Here is a 16915-nt window from a genome sequence, read left to right as displayed (position 1 = left end):
CCTCTCCTGCTGATGTTCAGGTGTATATCAGTATGTAGTGTCTCTACTTTAAAGAGTCCTCTCCTGCTGATGTTCAGGTGTATATCAGTATGTAGTGTCTCTACTTTAAAGAGTCCTCTCCTGCTGATGTTCAGGTGTATATCAGTATGTAGTGTCTCTACTTTAAAGAGTCCTCTCCTGCTGATGTTCAGGTGTATATCAGTATGTAGTGTCTCTACTTTAAAGAGTCCTCTCCTGCTGATGTTCAGGTGTATATCAGTATGTAGTGTCTCTACTTTAAAGAGTCCTCTCCTGCTGATGTTCAGGTGTATATCAGTATGTAGTGTCTCTACTTTAAAGAGTCCTCTCCTGCTGATGTTCAGGTGTATATCAGTATGTAGTGTCTCTACTGGGACATGTCTCCATGCTTTAATGCTCAAAAAGCTCTTTATTTTTCTCATAGTGCCTGTGCTGCAGCACCTCTTTTCACCCTCTGTCTGAAACCAGAGCCCAGTCTGCTCTGATTGGTTAGCTGGCCGGCTCTGTTGTGATTGGTCAACCGCTTAGAGATGTCCCGCCCCTTAGATTCTCACGTACAATGAGTTGGAGCGCTACCCAAGCAGTGAAACTCCCTCTGGAGGGAACACAGGGATTTTAGCCTTTGCAGACCATTTACATGCACTGAAAAATATACAACACATAACAGGAAAGGGAAAACCTCAAAAAACATAACATGTCCTCTTTTCAAAGAAGTTAACATTACCTCTGGTCTGCCAGAAGCTTCCAAACATTTCAGGCCACATTTTCTCCATACACTTTTGTACATCTTGAAGGTTATTAACTCTTCATTCTAACCAGATAGTGAAGTGACCTGCAGTGAAGTGATGTCTGGATCTGAAGTTATCGATGAAAGAAGCAAATATTATCAGTGTAGGGAGAATCTCAGATTTTTACGTCAAACTGAAACTTTATTTATTGTTTTTCCGACTCTATATCAGAGGAGAGGAGGAGAATTTGGATAATTATTTTCCCTGTAAAAACCTCCTAATCAATTGTGTTTAAAGTTGGTATTAGTGCACCGTTGCAGATAAAGACAAGGCTGCATGATTTATTACTAGTATTGTATTCCAGTGATGGCTGCGTAGGATTGTTTCGGACTCTAAGCATCTCTAAATAACTCCAGAGTGTCCAGCAGTAAACATTAATTGAAGAAACATCAGACAGTCTTTACAGCATTTGAATTAATTATAGTTGAGATGTGCTTATTAAAACTCCCCATGTTCAGTGAAGTAGAAGTAGTACAAATTCTCCTTCAGCATTGATTATGTTCCTCTCCTGTGTGAACCCACCTCCATTCATGCATGCATTAAAACAAGAAGGCTATCATTTAATGTTGCCCGCAGCGAGATAATACATGGCGTGAGACGAGCTGAGGAAGATAGACGAGTGAAAAAGTTGTCTGTATAAAACATGAGTGGTCATATCGCAGCTGGCACCTCATTACTAATGTAGGGGAGCCTGTGTTCCTGTTGCAGAACCGCAGAGAGGTTCTCTCCTGAGGATCCCTCACGGAGAACCTCCAGACGATTAACTGGAGCTCCAACAGATGGAGGACAGGGATAAACAGGACAGTGATAGAGAATACAAAGATAACAACTGACTCCAGAGAGAGAAAGTGAATACAATGTCAACTCCTGTCCCTCACTCTTATATTATTGATGTGCTGACTGTGTGTGTGTGTGTGTGTGTGTGTGTGTGTGTGTGTGTGTGTGTGTGTGTGTGTGTGTGTGTGTGTGTGTGTGTGTGTGTGTGTGTGTGTGTGTGTGTCTCTGTCTGTCTCTGTGTGTGTGTGTGTGTGTGTGTGTGTGTGTGTGTGTGTGTGTGTGTGTGTGTGTGGGTGTGTGTGTGTGTGTGTGTGTGTGTGTGGGATTAACCTCATGCCTCCTGCTGTAGAGGAGCTAATAATTGCAAGGAGCTGTGTCGACTCATATCCTGTCTGATCTCTTCATAAATAACTTTTGTGTCAATTTCGTCGGTTTCCTCCAAAGGTTATCAGCGAATATAAGCATCCCCCGGCCACAGAAATGTGGACAGAGGATGGTTAAAGGAACAGAAAAGCCTGCAGCAAGATCCCAGCTAACTGGAGATGTGTTTTATCTGAAGCCACTTACAATAAGTGCAATAAAGCATAAAGACACAAACTCAGAACAGCAAGGAAAAGCAGATATATTCGCCTCGAATAAGCCATATCATTGTAAGCGCTGGTGCATTAGCTTCAAATGGAGTAAACTCGGGGGTTTAATAGCAAAGATGCAGTAGAAACAGATGGGTTTTCAGTTTGCGTCCGAAGATGTGTTTAGACTCTCTGCTGTCGTGATATCAATGGAGAGCTTGTAGGCATCAACTAGTTCCTGAACAGTGTCCTTCACATGCTGATATCCAAGAGAGGGAGTTACACAGTCACAAGATGGAGGAATATAAAACAGTATTCAATGTTTACTTCAGATTAGCTCCACGTCAGAAATGATCATGCTTGTCATATGTCTATCTCCATAGAGGCTGAATCATCATGTTAATCACATAGCTATCATATGCCTCAAACAGTCCTGATGCTCTTCTAGGTAATCATACATCCTGTCATGTACACAGCTACAGTTGGGATACCTTTGTTATCATGTGTACTCTGATATTGGAAGAGTGCATTCAGTATTTTCCCAACAGCGGGTTTTAGATGAGGGGTCAGTGAGGGAGTAGCGAGCCAATTGGCTGATGCAGAGCGAGGTGCACGTGCTGAAGTGTTTGGTTTAACTAAGGCCTGGATGTAGGAAGGATCCTTCACAGCACATTAGGACAGGACCAGTGTCTTTAAGCAGATTAGGGCAACAACTGGCAGTCAGTTAAGGGAGCGGAGGAGCAGTGCATTGTGGGAAGACTTTGGGAGGTTGAAAACCAGTCGAGCTGCTGCATTCTGAATGAAATGCAGCGGTTGGATGGATAACCAAAGACAGCAAGATATGGTGTCGTGAAATAAACGTGGGGTCACGGTAATTTGTCTTTGCTTTTTTGTCAGCTTCAAAATCCTCCACAGAGGTCTCCTCCTCCTCGAAACAGATCAACCTGCTGATAAAAACCAGTGACAACACTGAATAAAGCAGTTTAACATTAGAAATCAGTGTGTTCTCATGCTGTTTGGCAGATATAGGATGAAGGCCGTAACGTTTGCTCAGCTTGTCTCTCTGGTAACTGCAGATCCAGGCATCCTAGGACTCAAATCCTTATTCCTTAAGAGTGAGCAACAAGATGGGAAATGTATGGAAAAAGTGTGGATACAAAAGTCAATTTAAGAGATCAGGCTTGTGTCCTGTGGCGTGTATTTTATGTGCATGGCAGGAAGCTACAGTGATGCTAACTGTTGGCACTGTAAAGAGACTGGCTGTATAAGGCTAGTCTTCTTTCCGTAACGACCTATTCACTGTACAAACTTGAAATCTTGCCAGGAATGTTTGTTTAATTTCTAGTCAGAATAAACCAATACATTTAACTTGTTAGACACTTTTATCCAAAGCTACTTACATACATTCAGTACTGTGGGCAATCCCCACAGGAGCAATTTGAGGGGAAGTGTCTTGCCCAGGGAAACAACCAACATCAGAAAACAGAACACTTTGGAGTATTTCTAGCTTATTTTGTAACACATCTGCTTATTCTGGTAAAAGAATATAGTTAAAAATACGTTTTCCCAGCTAATGACAAGATTTCATTTATCTAAATAGCCCATCTTATTTCAAGAAATCTTACTTACTTTGGTGGGAAGTAACTAAGTACATTTACTCAAGTACTGTACAATATTGAGGTACTTTACTTTACTTTAGTATTCCCATGTTATGCTACTGTGTACTTTTACTCTACTACATTTATTGAATCCCTTTAGTTACTTTACAGATTTGGATGAATGATGTGAAATATAATCACCTCTTAAATCAGACTTTAGTTACACCTGGAGTAAATTCACAAGTATTTTACTCAAGTACAAGATCTGAGTACTTCTACTTTTACTTAAGTACAATATCTGAGTACTTCTACTTTTAATCAAGTACAAGATCTGAGTACTTGTACTTTTACTCAAGTACAAGATCTGAGTACTTCTACTTTTACTCAAATACAAGATCTGAGTACTTCTACTTTTACTCAAGTACAAGATCTGAGTACTTCTACTTTTACTCAAGTACAAGTTCTGAGTACTTCTACTTTTACTCAAGTACAAGCTCTGAGTACTTCTACTTTTACTCAAATACAAGATCTGAGTACTTCTACTTTTACTCAAATACAAGAGCTGAGTACTTCTACTTTTACTCAAGTACAAGATCTGAGTACTTCTACTTTTACTCAAATACAAGATCTGAGTACTTCTACTTTTACTCAAGTACAAGATCTGAGTACTTCTACTTTTACTCAAGGACAAGCTCTGAGTACTTCTACTTTTACTCAAGTACAAGATCTGAGTACTTCTACTTTTACTCAAGTACAAGATCTGAGTACTTCTACTTTTACTCAAGTACAAGCTCTATGTACTACAAGATCTGAGTACTTCTACTTTTACTCAAGTACAAGATCTGAGTACTTCTACTTTTACTCAAGTACAAGTTCTGAGTACTTCTACTTTTACTCAAGTACAAGATCTGAGTACTTCTACTTTTACTCAAGTACAAGCTCTATGTACTACAAGATCTGCTTTCCTCTCCACTTTATACACTGTTTTTCTTTAAATATATCTCTGTGCAGCATCTTATCTACCATTCCTCCTCCTCTGCTCCTTAAATAGAGGAGGGAGGGAGGGGGTTGCTTAGTGACGGTTGCTTAGTGACCTCTGTGGGCGGTGAGGCAGTTGTTAGGACTAGAAGCGTAGTTGCCATGACGACGTATTGACTGTTACTGAGGAGGTGGGTGTGGAAGATGCTCCACAGGTTGTGAATGATCTGCATAATGTGAAATAACAGCAGATATCTGTCTCAACAACACGTGTTTTTATTTAAAATGGAAGCCGGGGTTATTATGGGTTATTATCTACGATTGGTTCCTATTTACACTTTGTTTACACTGTGAGAACAGAAGATTCTGGATCCAAATGCTGCTTAATTCCCTGCAAATAGTACATGTTTTTTTTAGATGTGCCAGTATTTAACAAGAAAGAAAGAAAACAGCGTATGCAGATAAGATCTTTTGTTTAAACATTTGAAAACGAAGTAAATATTCATCTATATAAGGAGACAACTTGCTTATGTTTTGCTGTGTTGTGGTTTTATGTAATGTACTAAAAAAATATATATTATGTATAATATATAATATATGTATTTAATAATACAAACAAGTATTAATTAGGAAAAACATATATATGAAACTCTTAATAAACAAGATATTTATATATTTAATGGCCTTAAAAAGGGGTTAAGTGAACATTTAATATATATTTGTTTTAATAATCTTTATTTTAAACATACATATTCGAACTGCCTCAGTGTTCATTGTGCACACCGCCACCAAATCAAACAAAAACATTTCAATAAACACCCCAAAAAATGTATTGGACCAAAACAAGCAAGCAGGACAAATAACAAAAATATATAATAATAATCTGAATCCATCCGAGAGTTATGTAATCAACACAAAGACACATCAAATCAATGAATAATAATAAATAAGGCAACAAAAACAAATGTATGAGTGAGTGTGAGAGGGCACACTTTGAGACAGAAGAGTCCGTTCTAAACAGATGTATAAATCTGTGAAGCTGATATGACCCTCTGAGCTGTGGTGATGTGTGTTATCCTGCAGATGTCAGGATTGTGTCACGTATCGATCTCCGTGTTTCTGCACGACTCTGTTTCTGCTGCAGCTTCCTCACTGTTGCTGTAATTAGACTCAACAAATATTTAGCCGCTCATGTGCAGGATGTCCGGCCGCATTGTGCTGAGTTTCCTCCGACCCACTCCAAAGACCCTGAGGCTTTGTCAACATGTTTACATTTCAGCATCAACTACTGATGAACCCTGACTAAGTGACATATTTATGGATATGTTGTAAGATATTTAACGCATAACAAAAATTGCAAAGTGAACTGATGAACTGTAGAACTGCAGGAAGATATATATATATTTATGAAATTAGTAATTTTTATGAATTTCGGGCAGACTATTTCCTGTGGACATTGCATCTGAGATCATTGTTTTAAATGATGCCCTACAACAGGGGTGTCAAACTCAATTTCATCGCGGGCCACATTGGAATTATGGTTGCACTCAAAGGGCCGGTTATAATTTTAAGACTATATAAAAATACATATATAAATATTTAATATATATAAAATAATGTATTATATTCCATTATTACCTCTGCATTGGATTATTATCGGATAGGGTAATAACTTCATAATTAACTACGTCTGAAAGCAGAAGTCTAGGGCAAATAATTGCAAGTGTCTTCGGTGAGAATGTCACAAAATGATTTAAAAAGAAAAGCCAAATTCTGGAAAGAAAGTCAAAAAAAAAAATGAAAGCGTGAAATTTGGGGAAAAAAAGTCAAATTTTGGAAAAAAAGTCAAATTTGAGATGCATTGTGGGACATGTAGTTTATGGGCAACGTGCTTCTGTAAATCGGCATGTAACCATATGATAAACATATTATATTCTTTGCAAGCTCTTGTGGGGCCGCATAAAAAGAAGTCACAGGCCGGATTTGGCCCCCGGGCCTTGAGTTTGACACCCCTGCCCTACAAGATCCAAACTAACAAATTAAAATACCTTCAAGTTATTTCCCGCTTTCCTGTGGAGCTTTTTCTAACTGGTCCTGTTTTTGGAACAGGAAGTCTCTGCGATCCAACACAAAGAGGCAGGGAGGAGCCGGCACTCAGACATGATTGTCCTCATAAAGAAAGCTCCATTTCACTCCTTTTATTGCCTTCTGCATGAATGTTTGAGACTATGCAAACGGAAGAAACCACGACACCGCCAACTCCTGCATGATTTGCATATCTCCTAGGGCTCCCACACATCTGACCCTGGATCTGCAGCAGCTCCTTTTCATGGCACAGCTGACAGAAAGGGGGCGTGGCTAACAAAACACGGAGGAAATGTAGGCAGGCAGGAGCTTGACACTGTTCTCCAAAAACACCCACTGACTAATGGACCTGTGGTGGGATTTGTCTGGGAAAACATGAGCAGCAGGACTCTGGAGGATCTCTCTGCTTTTATTGTTTGGATTCAAATTCAGCTAAAGTTTGTTGGGGATTTGGCTGCAAATCTTAGCTGCTAGCTTTGTATGAAAGTGAATCTGGGAGGAGATATATTCTGTCTCACTATTTTGTTTGTTTTACACTTAACATAACCTAGTCTTTCTTGTTAGTATAGTGTTGGAGTTGTTGTGGTTGTTGGCTCCTAAAAATCAGCTTGTGGTGATTTGGTTGCAAATCTTAGTTTCTAGCTTTAAGTAAGAGTTAATCTAAGATCCTCACTGTTGTTTGCTTGTTTTACACTTGCTGCTAACATAATATAGTCTTTCCTGTCAGTATAGTGTTGAACGTGTGTGTGTTTTAATGGTTGTTGGCTGCTTTAAAATCAGCTGAAACAAGGTGTTTGTCATATAAGGATCCACTACTAAGTCTGCATATGAATCCAGCTAAAGTTTTTGGGTGATTTGCTTTCACTTCTGACTTGTGGTGAGTGAATCTGAGTTGTTTTTTGTCAAAAGATATTTCAGTAATAGTAATAGTTGTATACATGCTGCAAATATAACACTGCTGGTAGGTGTGTTTTTGTGGTTGAACACTCCTTAAAATCCGTGTTTACTACAGTGTTTGCCAGATAAAGACACACTGAGTGGGACTGGAAGACAGTGAGAGGCAGTAAATAACCTTTGGTAGTCTATTAACTCATATTCTGACTATAAAATAAGGAGTTATAAGGAAGACGAGGAATGTGTTCGGATCTTTAGCACGGCTTTGAGTCAAAAGTTCACCATGAATTCCAGAAGGATAAAGTTAACTACTCGGCGCACTAAACTTTACAAGTAAGTCCCTTTTTTATTATTCCAGCTCTGAAGACGACACTGCAGGCACAAACATGTTTTACAGGCACTGGTCAATTTGGGGAATCTGGTATTTTGCTTCCTTCAGACCGGTGGAAAGAAAACACCCAGAATGCACTTTTAGGTTTTGTTTTGGTACCTTTGTGAATTTGTGTCTGTATAGGTTTCATTCAGGCCTCATTTGCATTTTTAACATCCTTTTTTTTTGAAAACTTGTAATACAAAAACCTATTGTTTTAATGTCAGTAATGAAATTGAGAAGTTTCATGGTGATATCTAGTCGTTACATTTTTCACCCTAACCACCTATCATGTACAGTATATTCAAAATATTTAAAGAGACCTCTATTTTAACATTTCCCTCTAATATGTCAACAAAATGAAACAAGAATTGTTCACATTTCTGGCCTGGAAATGTTTGCAAATTAGCACATATTTCATATTATAATGTATTTTTGCATATTTAAACATTACATTTCAGAAAACTTGCAATACAAAACCTAATTGTCTTAATGTCAGTAATGAACTGGGGAAGTTTCATTTTGAGTACTAAAAGTTACATTTGACCCTATTTACCTGTAGTGTATGAAGTGAACAATATATTCAAAAAAATGTGTTTTTCTGTTTTTGGACTGGTTAAAGAACATATTTAAAGTTACCACTGTAAAATGTAAAGTTACCTTTTATTTCAACCCTTTCTTCTAATATGTTACGCCCAAGTCTAGGGGAACCTAGGCGCAGCACACAATTGCACTCTCCCCACTCTTCCCACTCCCAAGAAATGGACAATGAGACAGAAAAATGCCTTTCATTTTAATTACCGGTTTGTTTTTAAAGGAGGCGAGACAACCCACATAAACAAATAACCCTGCGCATACATAAATCTTGCCTAACAAAATAAGTAAAATAAAATACAGGCTTCTTACCTAGCCTAACGAAAAAACTGGATTTGAACAAAATAAAAGGGTGTCGCACTCCTGGGCAAAGCAAAGCGTGTCTTTCAAGACAGATTAAATTAGTTTACAAAGATACCAAAATGTACAAAAGGACCGGTAATCGTTAGATTTAACCACACAGAACAATAGATCAGGTTTTCTACAACAGACACGGAGTTGGGAGTAGGAGAGCTCGATGAGAGAGAGGGCAGAGGAACTGCATGGCTGCAGCTTAAATGCTCCTGTCTCTTATGTCTCTGTCTCTCATTAAAATGTGTCAAGCGTAACAGTGCCAGATTTACCTTTGAGCTCATTTCCATCCGCAGTCCCTCACATAAAACATTTAAGAAAATTACATTTTACAAACATAGCAAAAACAAAATACATGATGTGCAAAAAGTGCAAAAGAGCAAGAGCAGCATACACAAGTATTAAGACATGGTAATACAATATAGCAGCAACGACATATAAAGTGCAAGAGAGGATACAAGAGATACATAAAGACTGCAAGAGGAGTTACCCCTGTGTTAAAGTGCATTTGGCGGTGATTGCACATCTGGTTGTTTCTCAACCATTCTCTGAGTTGACCTTTGAAGCTATTGAGACAATCCCGTAACTCAGTTGGGAGGCTATTCCACAATGAGCTGCCTTTTAATGGAAAGGACATTTTGTCCAAAAGTGGTCCGTCTACGGTGGACCTCACAGTCTCCTCTGGTTTCTGACCTAGTGCAGCGTCCAGTGTGTTTTTTGTGGATGAATTCCCCTAAGGGAGGGGGGGGGGGGCAGTCCATGTAAACATTAATAAAAAAAACACATACTTTTAAAAGACTTAAAATGGTCAAAACTCAAGAAATTGTGTTTTTCAAGGATGGTACAGTGGTGGTATGAATAAGGCTTTCTGTCAAACACCTTGATAGCTCTCTTGTACAGCTGTTCTATTGGTTTCAGGTTTGTGGCACAAGCAAACGACCAGTTTGTCAAACAGTATTCAATGTGGGATAGAATCATACAGTGGAGGTATGACTTTGCAGCATTGACAGTTAAGAAAGGTCTAATTTGTTTAACATGTTGCAAGTTGAATTTAATGGTATTGGATACTTTCTTAATATGTTTCTTAAAAGTCAAGTTCGAGTCCAGTATGACTCCAAGATACTTGAAGTGGGGGACTAGTTCTAATTCTGCTCCGTTTAAAAACACATTGGATCCTTCGATTTTGACTGGTCGTTTACTGAACATCATGCATACTGGTTTTTTTACGTTTAACTGCAAGCAAATGTTGATCAGCCAGTGTTGAACTTTGTCCAAATTATTTGAGAGACAGGATGAGATCATTTCAGTGTTTTTCCTGTGTACAAAGATGACCGCATCATCGGCATACATTTGTACATTCAACTCAGGACATACATTAGGCAAGTCATTAATGTGCAGAGAAAACAGTAATGGTCAAAGAATGGAACCTTGTGGAACCCCAACTGGGTTCACAAGGTAGGGGGATTTGGCTCCGTTGACCAAAACACACTGTTTTCTGTTCGATAAGTAAGACTTAAACCAATGTATTGAATCTGCCGAAAAATGTGAAATGAGTCAGCTTTGTAAGGAGCACTTGGTGGTCAACAGTGTCAAAAGCCTTCCTGAGATCAAGGAAGACAGCACCTACATATGGGCTTGTGTCCAACACACATTTAACCTTTTCCACAAAGACACAGTTAGCTGTCTCAGTGGAGTGGTGAGCACGAAAACCAAACTGCATTGGGTGGAGTGGAGCGAAACCTTTGTCTAAATGTTTGGTGATTAGTTTTGACACCCATTTCTCAGCTACCTTAGAGACACAGGGGAGGATGCTGATTGGTCTATAATTGGACATTATTGCCTTATCCCCAGATTTAAAGATCGGTGGCCACCTTCCAGGATGATGGAACTTCCCTCGTGCTAATAGTATGATTTTATTGTTTTAATGTCAGTAATGAAATTGAGAAGTTTCATGGTGATATGTCGTTAAATGTTTCACCCTAACCACCTATCATGTACAGTATATTCAAAATATTTAAAGATACCTATATATGTCAACAAAATGAAACAAGAATTGTTCACATTTCTGGCCTGGAAATGTTTGCAAATTAGCACATATTTCATATTATAATGTATATTTGCATATTTAAACATTACATTTCAGAAAACTTGCAATACAAAACCTAATTGTCTTAATGTCAGTAATCAACTGGGGAAGTTTCATTGTGAGTACTAAAAGTTACATTTAACCCTATTTACCTGTAGTGTATGAAGTGAACATTATATTAAAAAAAATGTGTTTTTCTGTTTTTGGACTGGTTAAAGAACATATTTAAAGTTACCACTGTAAAATGTAAAGTTACCTTTTATTTTAACCCTTTCTTCTAATATGTTACGCCCAGGTCTAGGGCAGGGGTCGGCAACCCGCGGCTCTTTAAGCCCTCTACTCTGGCTCCCTTGAGCTTAGACAAAAATAAGAAGGAAATAAAATTAAAATATTTGTAGGACTATTTATATTTTGTTGCACGGTTGAAAATGTTTCGTATCTTGTATTTTGAGGTGATACTGTGACACGTATGTTGAAGGCAGCCAATCAGCTAACGGGCACCACCTGCTTACACACACACACACACACACACACACACACACACACACACACACACACACACACACACACACACACACACACACACACACACACACACACACACACACACACACACACACACACACACACACACACCACACACACACACACACACACACACACACACACACACACACACACACACACACACACACACACACCACACACACACACACACACACACACACACAACACACACACACACACACACACACACACACACACACACACACACACACACACACACACACGGTTTCTCAATTCTCTAATTTCCTCTCCTCGGTTCCCCTCCTCGACTCCTCCGCTCGCATCTCCTGTGGGCGGGACTAAGACACGAGGATAGGAGTTTTAATTAGGAGAGATAGGGCAGAGGAACTGCATGGCAGCTTAAATGCTCCTGTCTCTTCAGGTGGACCAATCAGCATGTTGCAGGCAGCCAATCAGCTAACGGGCACCACCTGCTTGCTCACACACACACACACACACACACACACACACACACACACAGAAGGTTTCTCAATTCTCTCATTTCCTCTCCTCGGTTCCCCTCCTCGACTCCTCCGCTCGCATCTCCTGTGGGCGGGACTAAGACACGAGGATAGGAGTCAAGGAGGGGAATTAGAGAAATGAGAAACCTTCACTGACTCTCACAGGAGGAGGGGAAATATCCACACACAAATGACCTAATGACCCAGGGTCATAACAAATATGTCAACAAAATTAAACAAGGGTTTTAAAAACAAGGATTTTGAACCTGGCTTTATCCAATACTCACATTTCTGTTCTGGAAGTGTTTGCAAATCAGCACATATGTTATACTAAAATGCATTATTTGCATATTTAAACTTACAATTTCAAAATACTTCCAATACTAAAAACGATTATTTAGTATATTAATCAACTGGGTAAGTTTCATTTTGATAACTATAAATTAAATTCTTCACCATTTCACCTGTAGTGTCTGAATTTCACAATCTGTTTTTTGGACTGATAAAAAGTTAAAGTTACCTTTGTAAAAGCCTTTGAGTTTAATATGTCAACAACTTCCAATACAAAAAATAATTGTCTTAATGTAAGTAATCAACTGGGTAAGTTTCATTGTGATATCTACCAGTTCTTTTTTTTTACCCTATTCACCACTAACAGCTTCTTTCCCCTGCAGTGTGGAGGGGGATCCTCCAGAGACGGGCCCCCGTAAAGACGTCTCCTTCATCCAGCAGACCCCCTACCAGCGAGGGTCTGAGCGGTACTCTGACAGCCCTGTGGCCCCCGGCTCTAGGGACCCCTCCCTCGTGTCGGGCCCCAGCTCAGCGAGCCTGGCCTGGGCCCTGCGGAGCCGCCACCAGCCCGCCAGCCTGGCCCTCCGCAAGCAGGAGGAGGAGGAGAACAAGAGGTGCAAGGCGCTGTCCGACAGCTACGAGCTCTCCACTGACCTGCAGGATAAGAAGGTAACTAAGTACATTTACTCAAGTGAATGGAGGGTAAGGACAGGTGCAAGTTTTAAATATAATTAGTTGGAAGAAAGATGTGATGTCTATTTTATTTTGCCTAGGCGTCCTGCATACCTAGCACCACAAAATGCTGACGTTTTCCAGAAATGTTCAAAATTCTGACTATTTATTTTGACCTTATTTTTAATATCTGAAAATTCTGACCTTTTTCAGAAAATCTAAAAATTCTGACTTTTTTTCTCAAAATTCTGACTTTTTTCAGAAAATCAAAAAATGCTGACTTTTTTCTCAACATTCTGACTTTTTTCTCAACATTCTGACTTTTTATTGAAAATCTAAAATGTCTGATTCAAAATGTTGACTTTTTCTGAAAATCTAATTGACTACTTTCTGAAAATCTCAACATTCTGACTTTTTTTTTTACATTCTGACTTTTTTCAGAAAATCTCAAAATTCTGACTTTTCTCAACTTTCTGACATTTTTGTGAAAATCTCAAAATGTTGACTACTTTCTGAAAATCTCAACATTCTGACTTTTTCAGAAAATCTCAACGTTCTGACTTAAGTAAGATTTTTAAGTCTGGATTTTGAGCCCCAGTGAACATTATGCAGATGATGGATTCCTTCTCCTCAATCTTCTCTTCCTCCCCCTTCTTCCAGGTGGAGATGCTGGAGAGGAAGTACGGCGGTTCCTTCGTCAGTCGCAGAGCAGCGAGGATCATCCAGACGGCCTTCAGACAGTATCGCATGAACAAGAACTTTGAGCGCCTGCGCAGCTCGGCGTCAGAGAGCCGCATGACGCGCCGCATCATCCTGTCCAACATGAGGCTGCAGTACTCCTTCGATGAGCGGCAGCCGCAGCAGCAGGCCCAAACTCAGACCAGCTTCACCCACAATGTGGCCATCGGACCCCCCCACTCCCCAGACCCCGACCGGCCCGGAGACTACACACACCTGGAGGACTCCTTCTCCAAACAGGTGACGTCTATACACACTCTTTGTAATGTGCATCAACAAAAACACACCTGGTAGCTGAACCTTGGCCAGTCAAATATAACAACATGTTTGCTGCTATGGAACTTTATTTGATCCAAGATAAATAGTAAATGTGTTGTAATAACAAGTCGGGATAAAGAACTCCATTCATTGTTCCTTTAAAAAAATCAATCCCCGTTTTCTTGAAATTGTCGCATTACATTATCAACTTCATGCTTACTCCACACAAACTATTTTGTATTATTAAACACGTAAATAAATGAGCTAAACCCAGTCAGTCTGCTGACCTGCTCCTCCTCGCCCCCTCCAGGTGAAGTCTTTAGCCGACTCCATAGACGACGCCCTCACCTGCCGCGCGGGTCGCGATGACTCCCAGGAGGGCAGCAGGGAGAGGGGGGGTCTCAGCGAGGACTTTGAGGAGTGTGTGTGGAGCAGCAGCAGCAACCCGTCCTCCCAACGGGGGGCGGTGGGGCGCGCCCGGGGGGCGGGGGGGGGGCCTCAGCATGCACGGAGACAGCACCGCCACCTCCTACAGCGACGTCACACTCTACATGGACGACGGCATGCCCTCCTCCCCGCTGTCCCTGGACCGGGGCCCCAGCAGCACGGACACAGAGTACTGGGGCCCCGGCGGGGGGGTGAGCGGGCGTGAGGACAGCCGGGACACGGAGGGGGGGGGGCAGCGGTAACAGCAGACGCAGCACCCCCTGCACCGAGTGCCGGGACTACCGTCTGAGAGGAGCCCACCTGCCGCTGCTCACCATCGAGCCGCCCAGCGACAGCTCGGTGGACATGAGCGACCGCTCGGACCGCGGCTCCCTGACCCGGCAGCTGGTGTACGAGCAGGAGCCGGTAGGGGGGGGGAGGGTCTCCTCAGGGGACCCTCAAACACTCCCCCAACACAGGAGCCCGGCCCCCCCCCTCGCCAGCGGCCGCTCAGGGTCAGACGCGGCCTCCAGGCAGAGTCATCCCCACTCACATCCCCCACCAGGTGGCCTCTCACCACCATCACCACCACCCCATCCACCACCACCAGTACCCCGACACCCCCTCCTCCTCCTCCTCCCCCCAGCAGCCCCCCACCCCCCCCCTGTCCTCCTCCTCCTCCACAGCGCTGCCCCCTGGAGGTCTGGAGCAGCCGTGTTGCTCGGACGGAGACAACGACTCGCTCAACACTCCACCACCAACTCCAACGAGACGGTGAACTGCAGCTCGGGCTCCTCGTCCCAGGACAGCCTGCGGGAGCCGCTGCCGCCCCTCGGGAAGCAGACGTACCAGAGGGAGTGCCGGCACAGCTGGGACTCGCCCCCCTTCAACAGCGACGTGGTGCAGAGGAGGCAGTACCGCATCGGACTCAACATGTTCAACAAGTGAGACCCTGTTTCAAGTTTCGAGGCTTTTTATTGTCATTTGTGCATAGCTACAGTGTAGTTATGACAATGGACATCTTAGGTCACAGGCTCCTCCAACAGAGCAACACAATAAAACAGATAAAATAGTACAGGTAAATGAAATAAAATAGAATATAATAGAATAGTCTATATACAGTAATTGGAATATTGATATATATGAGTTGCAAACAGATGATTGTTATGGATGTTCTTTCAAAAGTTCAGGTGTGGTGCTGTAGATCAGAGAAATACTGCTCTGTGCACGTTGTTAGTGATCATACAACTGGTGGCTTTGTTTTCTTTTTTTATTACTGCCAAATCTATTCCATATTTTAATTCCACTATTAATTCCATTCTATTTCTAGGTAAATACTGCTATATTTTATATTTTTTTAAATTATTTGAATACATTTGTTTTTATGTTATTATAGTTTTCTTAAAATAGTTCTCTATCTGTGTTTTACATTTTTTTTAAACTTTTATGTAGGTTATGTACAGTACCATGACACCAAGTCAAATTCCTCGTACGTGTCAACCTACCTGATAGATAGATAGGTAGATAGATAGATAGATAGATAGGTAGGTAGGTAATGATAGATAGGATAGATAGAGTAGATAGATAGATAGATAGATAGATAAGATAGATAGCTAGATAGATAGATCGATAGATAGATAGATAGCTAGCTCGCTAGATCGATAGATCGGTAGCTCGATCGGTAGATAGGCTGGTGGAGGCTAGGTCGTGCGCTCGCTGCGATCGCTCGCTAGCTCGATCGCTCGCTCGCTCGATGGCTCGCTCGCTCGCTCGCCGTCGCATAGCTCGCTCGGCTCGCTCGCTCGCTCGCTCCGGTCGCCTCGCTCGCTCGCTCGGTCGCTCGCTCGGTCGCTGGCTGGCTGGCTGGCTGGCTCGGTCGGTCGCTCGCTCGCTCGCTCGCTCGCTCGCTCGCTCGCTCGCTCGCTCGCTCGCTCGCTCGCTCGCTCGCTCGCTGGCTCGCTGGCTCGCTGGCTCTCTGGCTCGCTCGCTCGCTCGCATCGCTCGCTCGCTGGCTGGCTCGCTGGCTCGCTCGCTCGCTCGCTCGCTCGCTCGCTCGCTCGGTCGCCTCGCTCGCTCGCTCGCTCGCTGACTCGCTCGCTCGCTCGCTCGCTCGCTCGCTCGCTGGCTCGCTCGCTCGCTCGCTCGCTGGCTCGCTGGCTCGCTCGGTCGCTCGCTCGCTCGCTCGCTGGCTCGCTCGCATCGCTCGCTGGCTCGCTCGCTGGCTGGCTGGCTGGCTGGCTCGGTCGGTCGCTCGGTCGCTCGCTCGCTGGCTCGCTGGCATCGCTCGCTCGCTCGCTCGCTCCTCGCTGGCTCGCTGGCTGGCTGGCTCGCTCGGTCGCTCGGTCGCTCGCTGGCTCGCTCGCTCGCTCGCTCCCTCGCTCGCTCGCTCGCTGG

At 42.5% G+C, this 16915-nt stretch overlaps 1 protein-coding gene across 1 annotated transcript in view; it reads left to right on the top strand.

The window, feature by feature from the left end:
- Positions 1 to 16915, top strand: part of iqsec2b (IQ motif and Sec7 domain ArfGEF 2b) — a 71853-nt gene that overhangs the window by 37262 nt on the left and 17676 nt on the right. The window contains 7 exon segments of the mRNA XM_034124157.1: positions 12811 to 13096; positions 13760 to 14077; positions 14406 to 14521; positions 14598 to 14781; positions 14783 to 15059; positions 15223 to 15269; positions 15272 to 15475. Of these exon segments, the coding sequence (XP_033980048.1) occupies positions 12811 to 13096; positions 13760 to 14077; positions 14406 to 14521; positions 14598 to 14781; positions 14783 to 15059; positions 15223 to 15269; positions 15272 to 15475 (1432 nt within the window).

Source organism: Trematomus bernacchii, unplaced genomic scaffold (assembly GCF_902827165.1).
Source record: "Trematomus bernacchii unplaced genomic scaffold, fTreBer1.1, whole genome shotgun sequence".
Lineage (NCBI taxonomy): Eukaryota > Metazoa > Chordata > Actinopteri > Perciformes > Nototheniidae > Trematomus > Trematomus bernacchii.
Note: the sequence above shows the minus strand (reverse complement) of the source record. Positions and strands in the feature narration are given on the sequence as shown.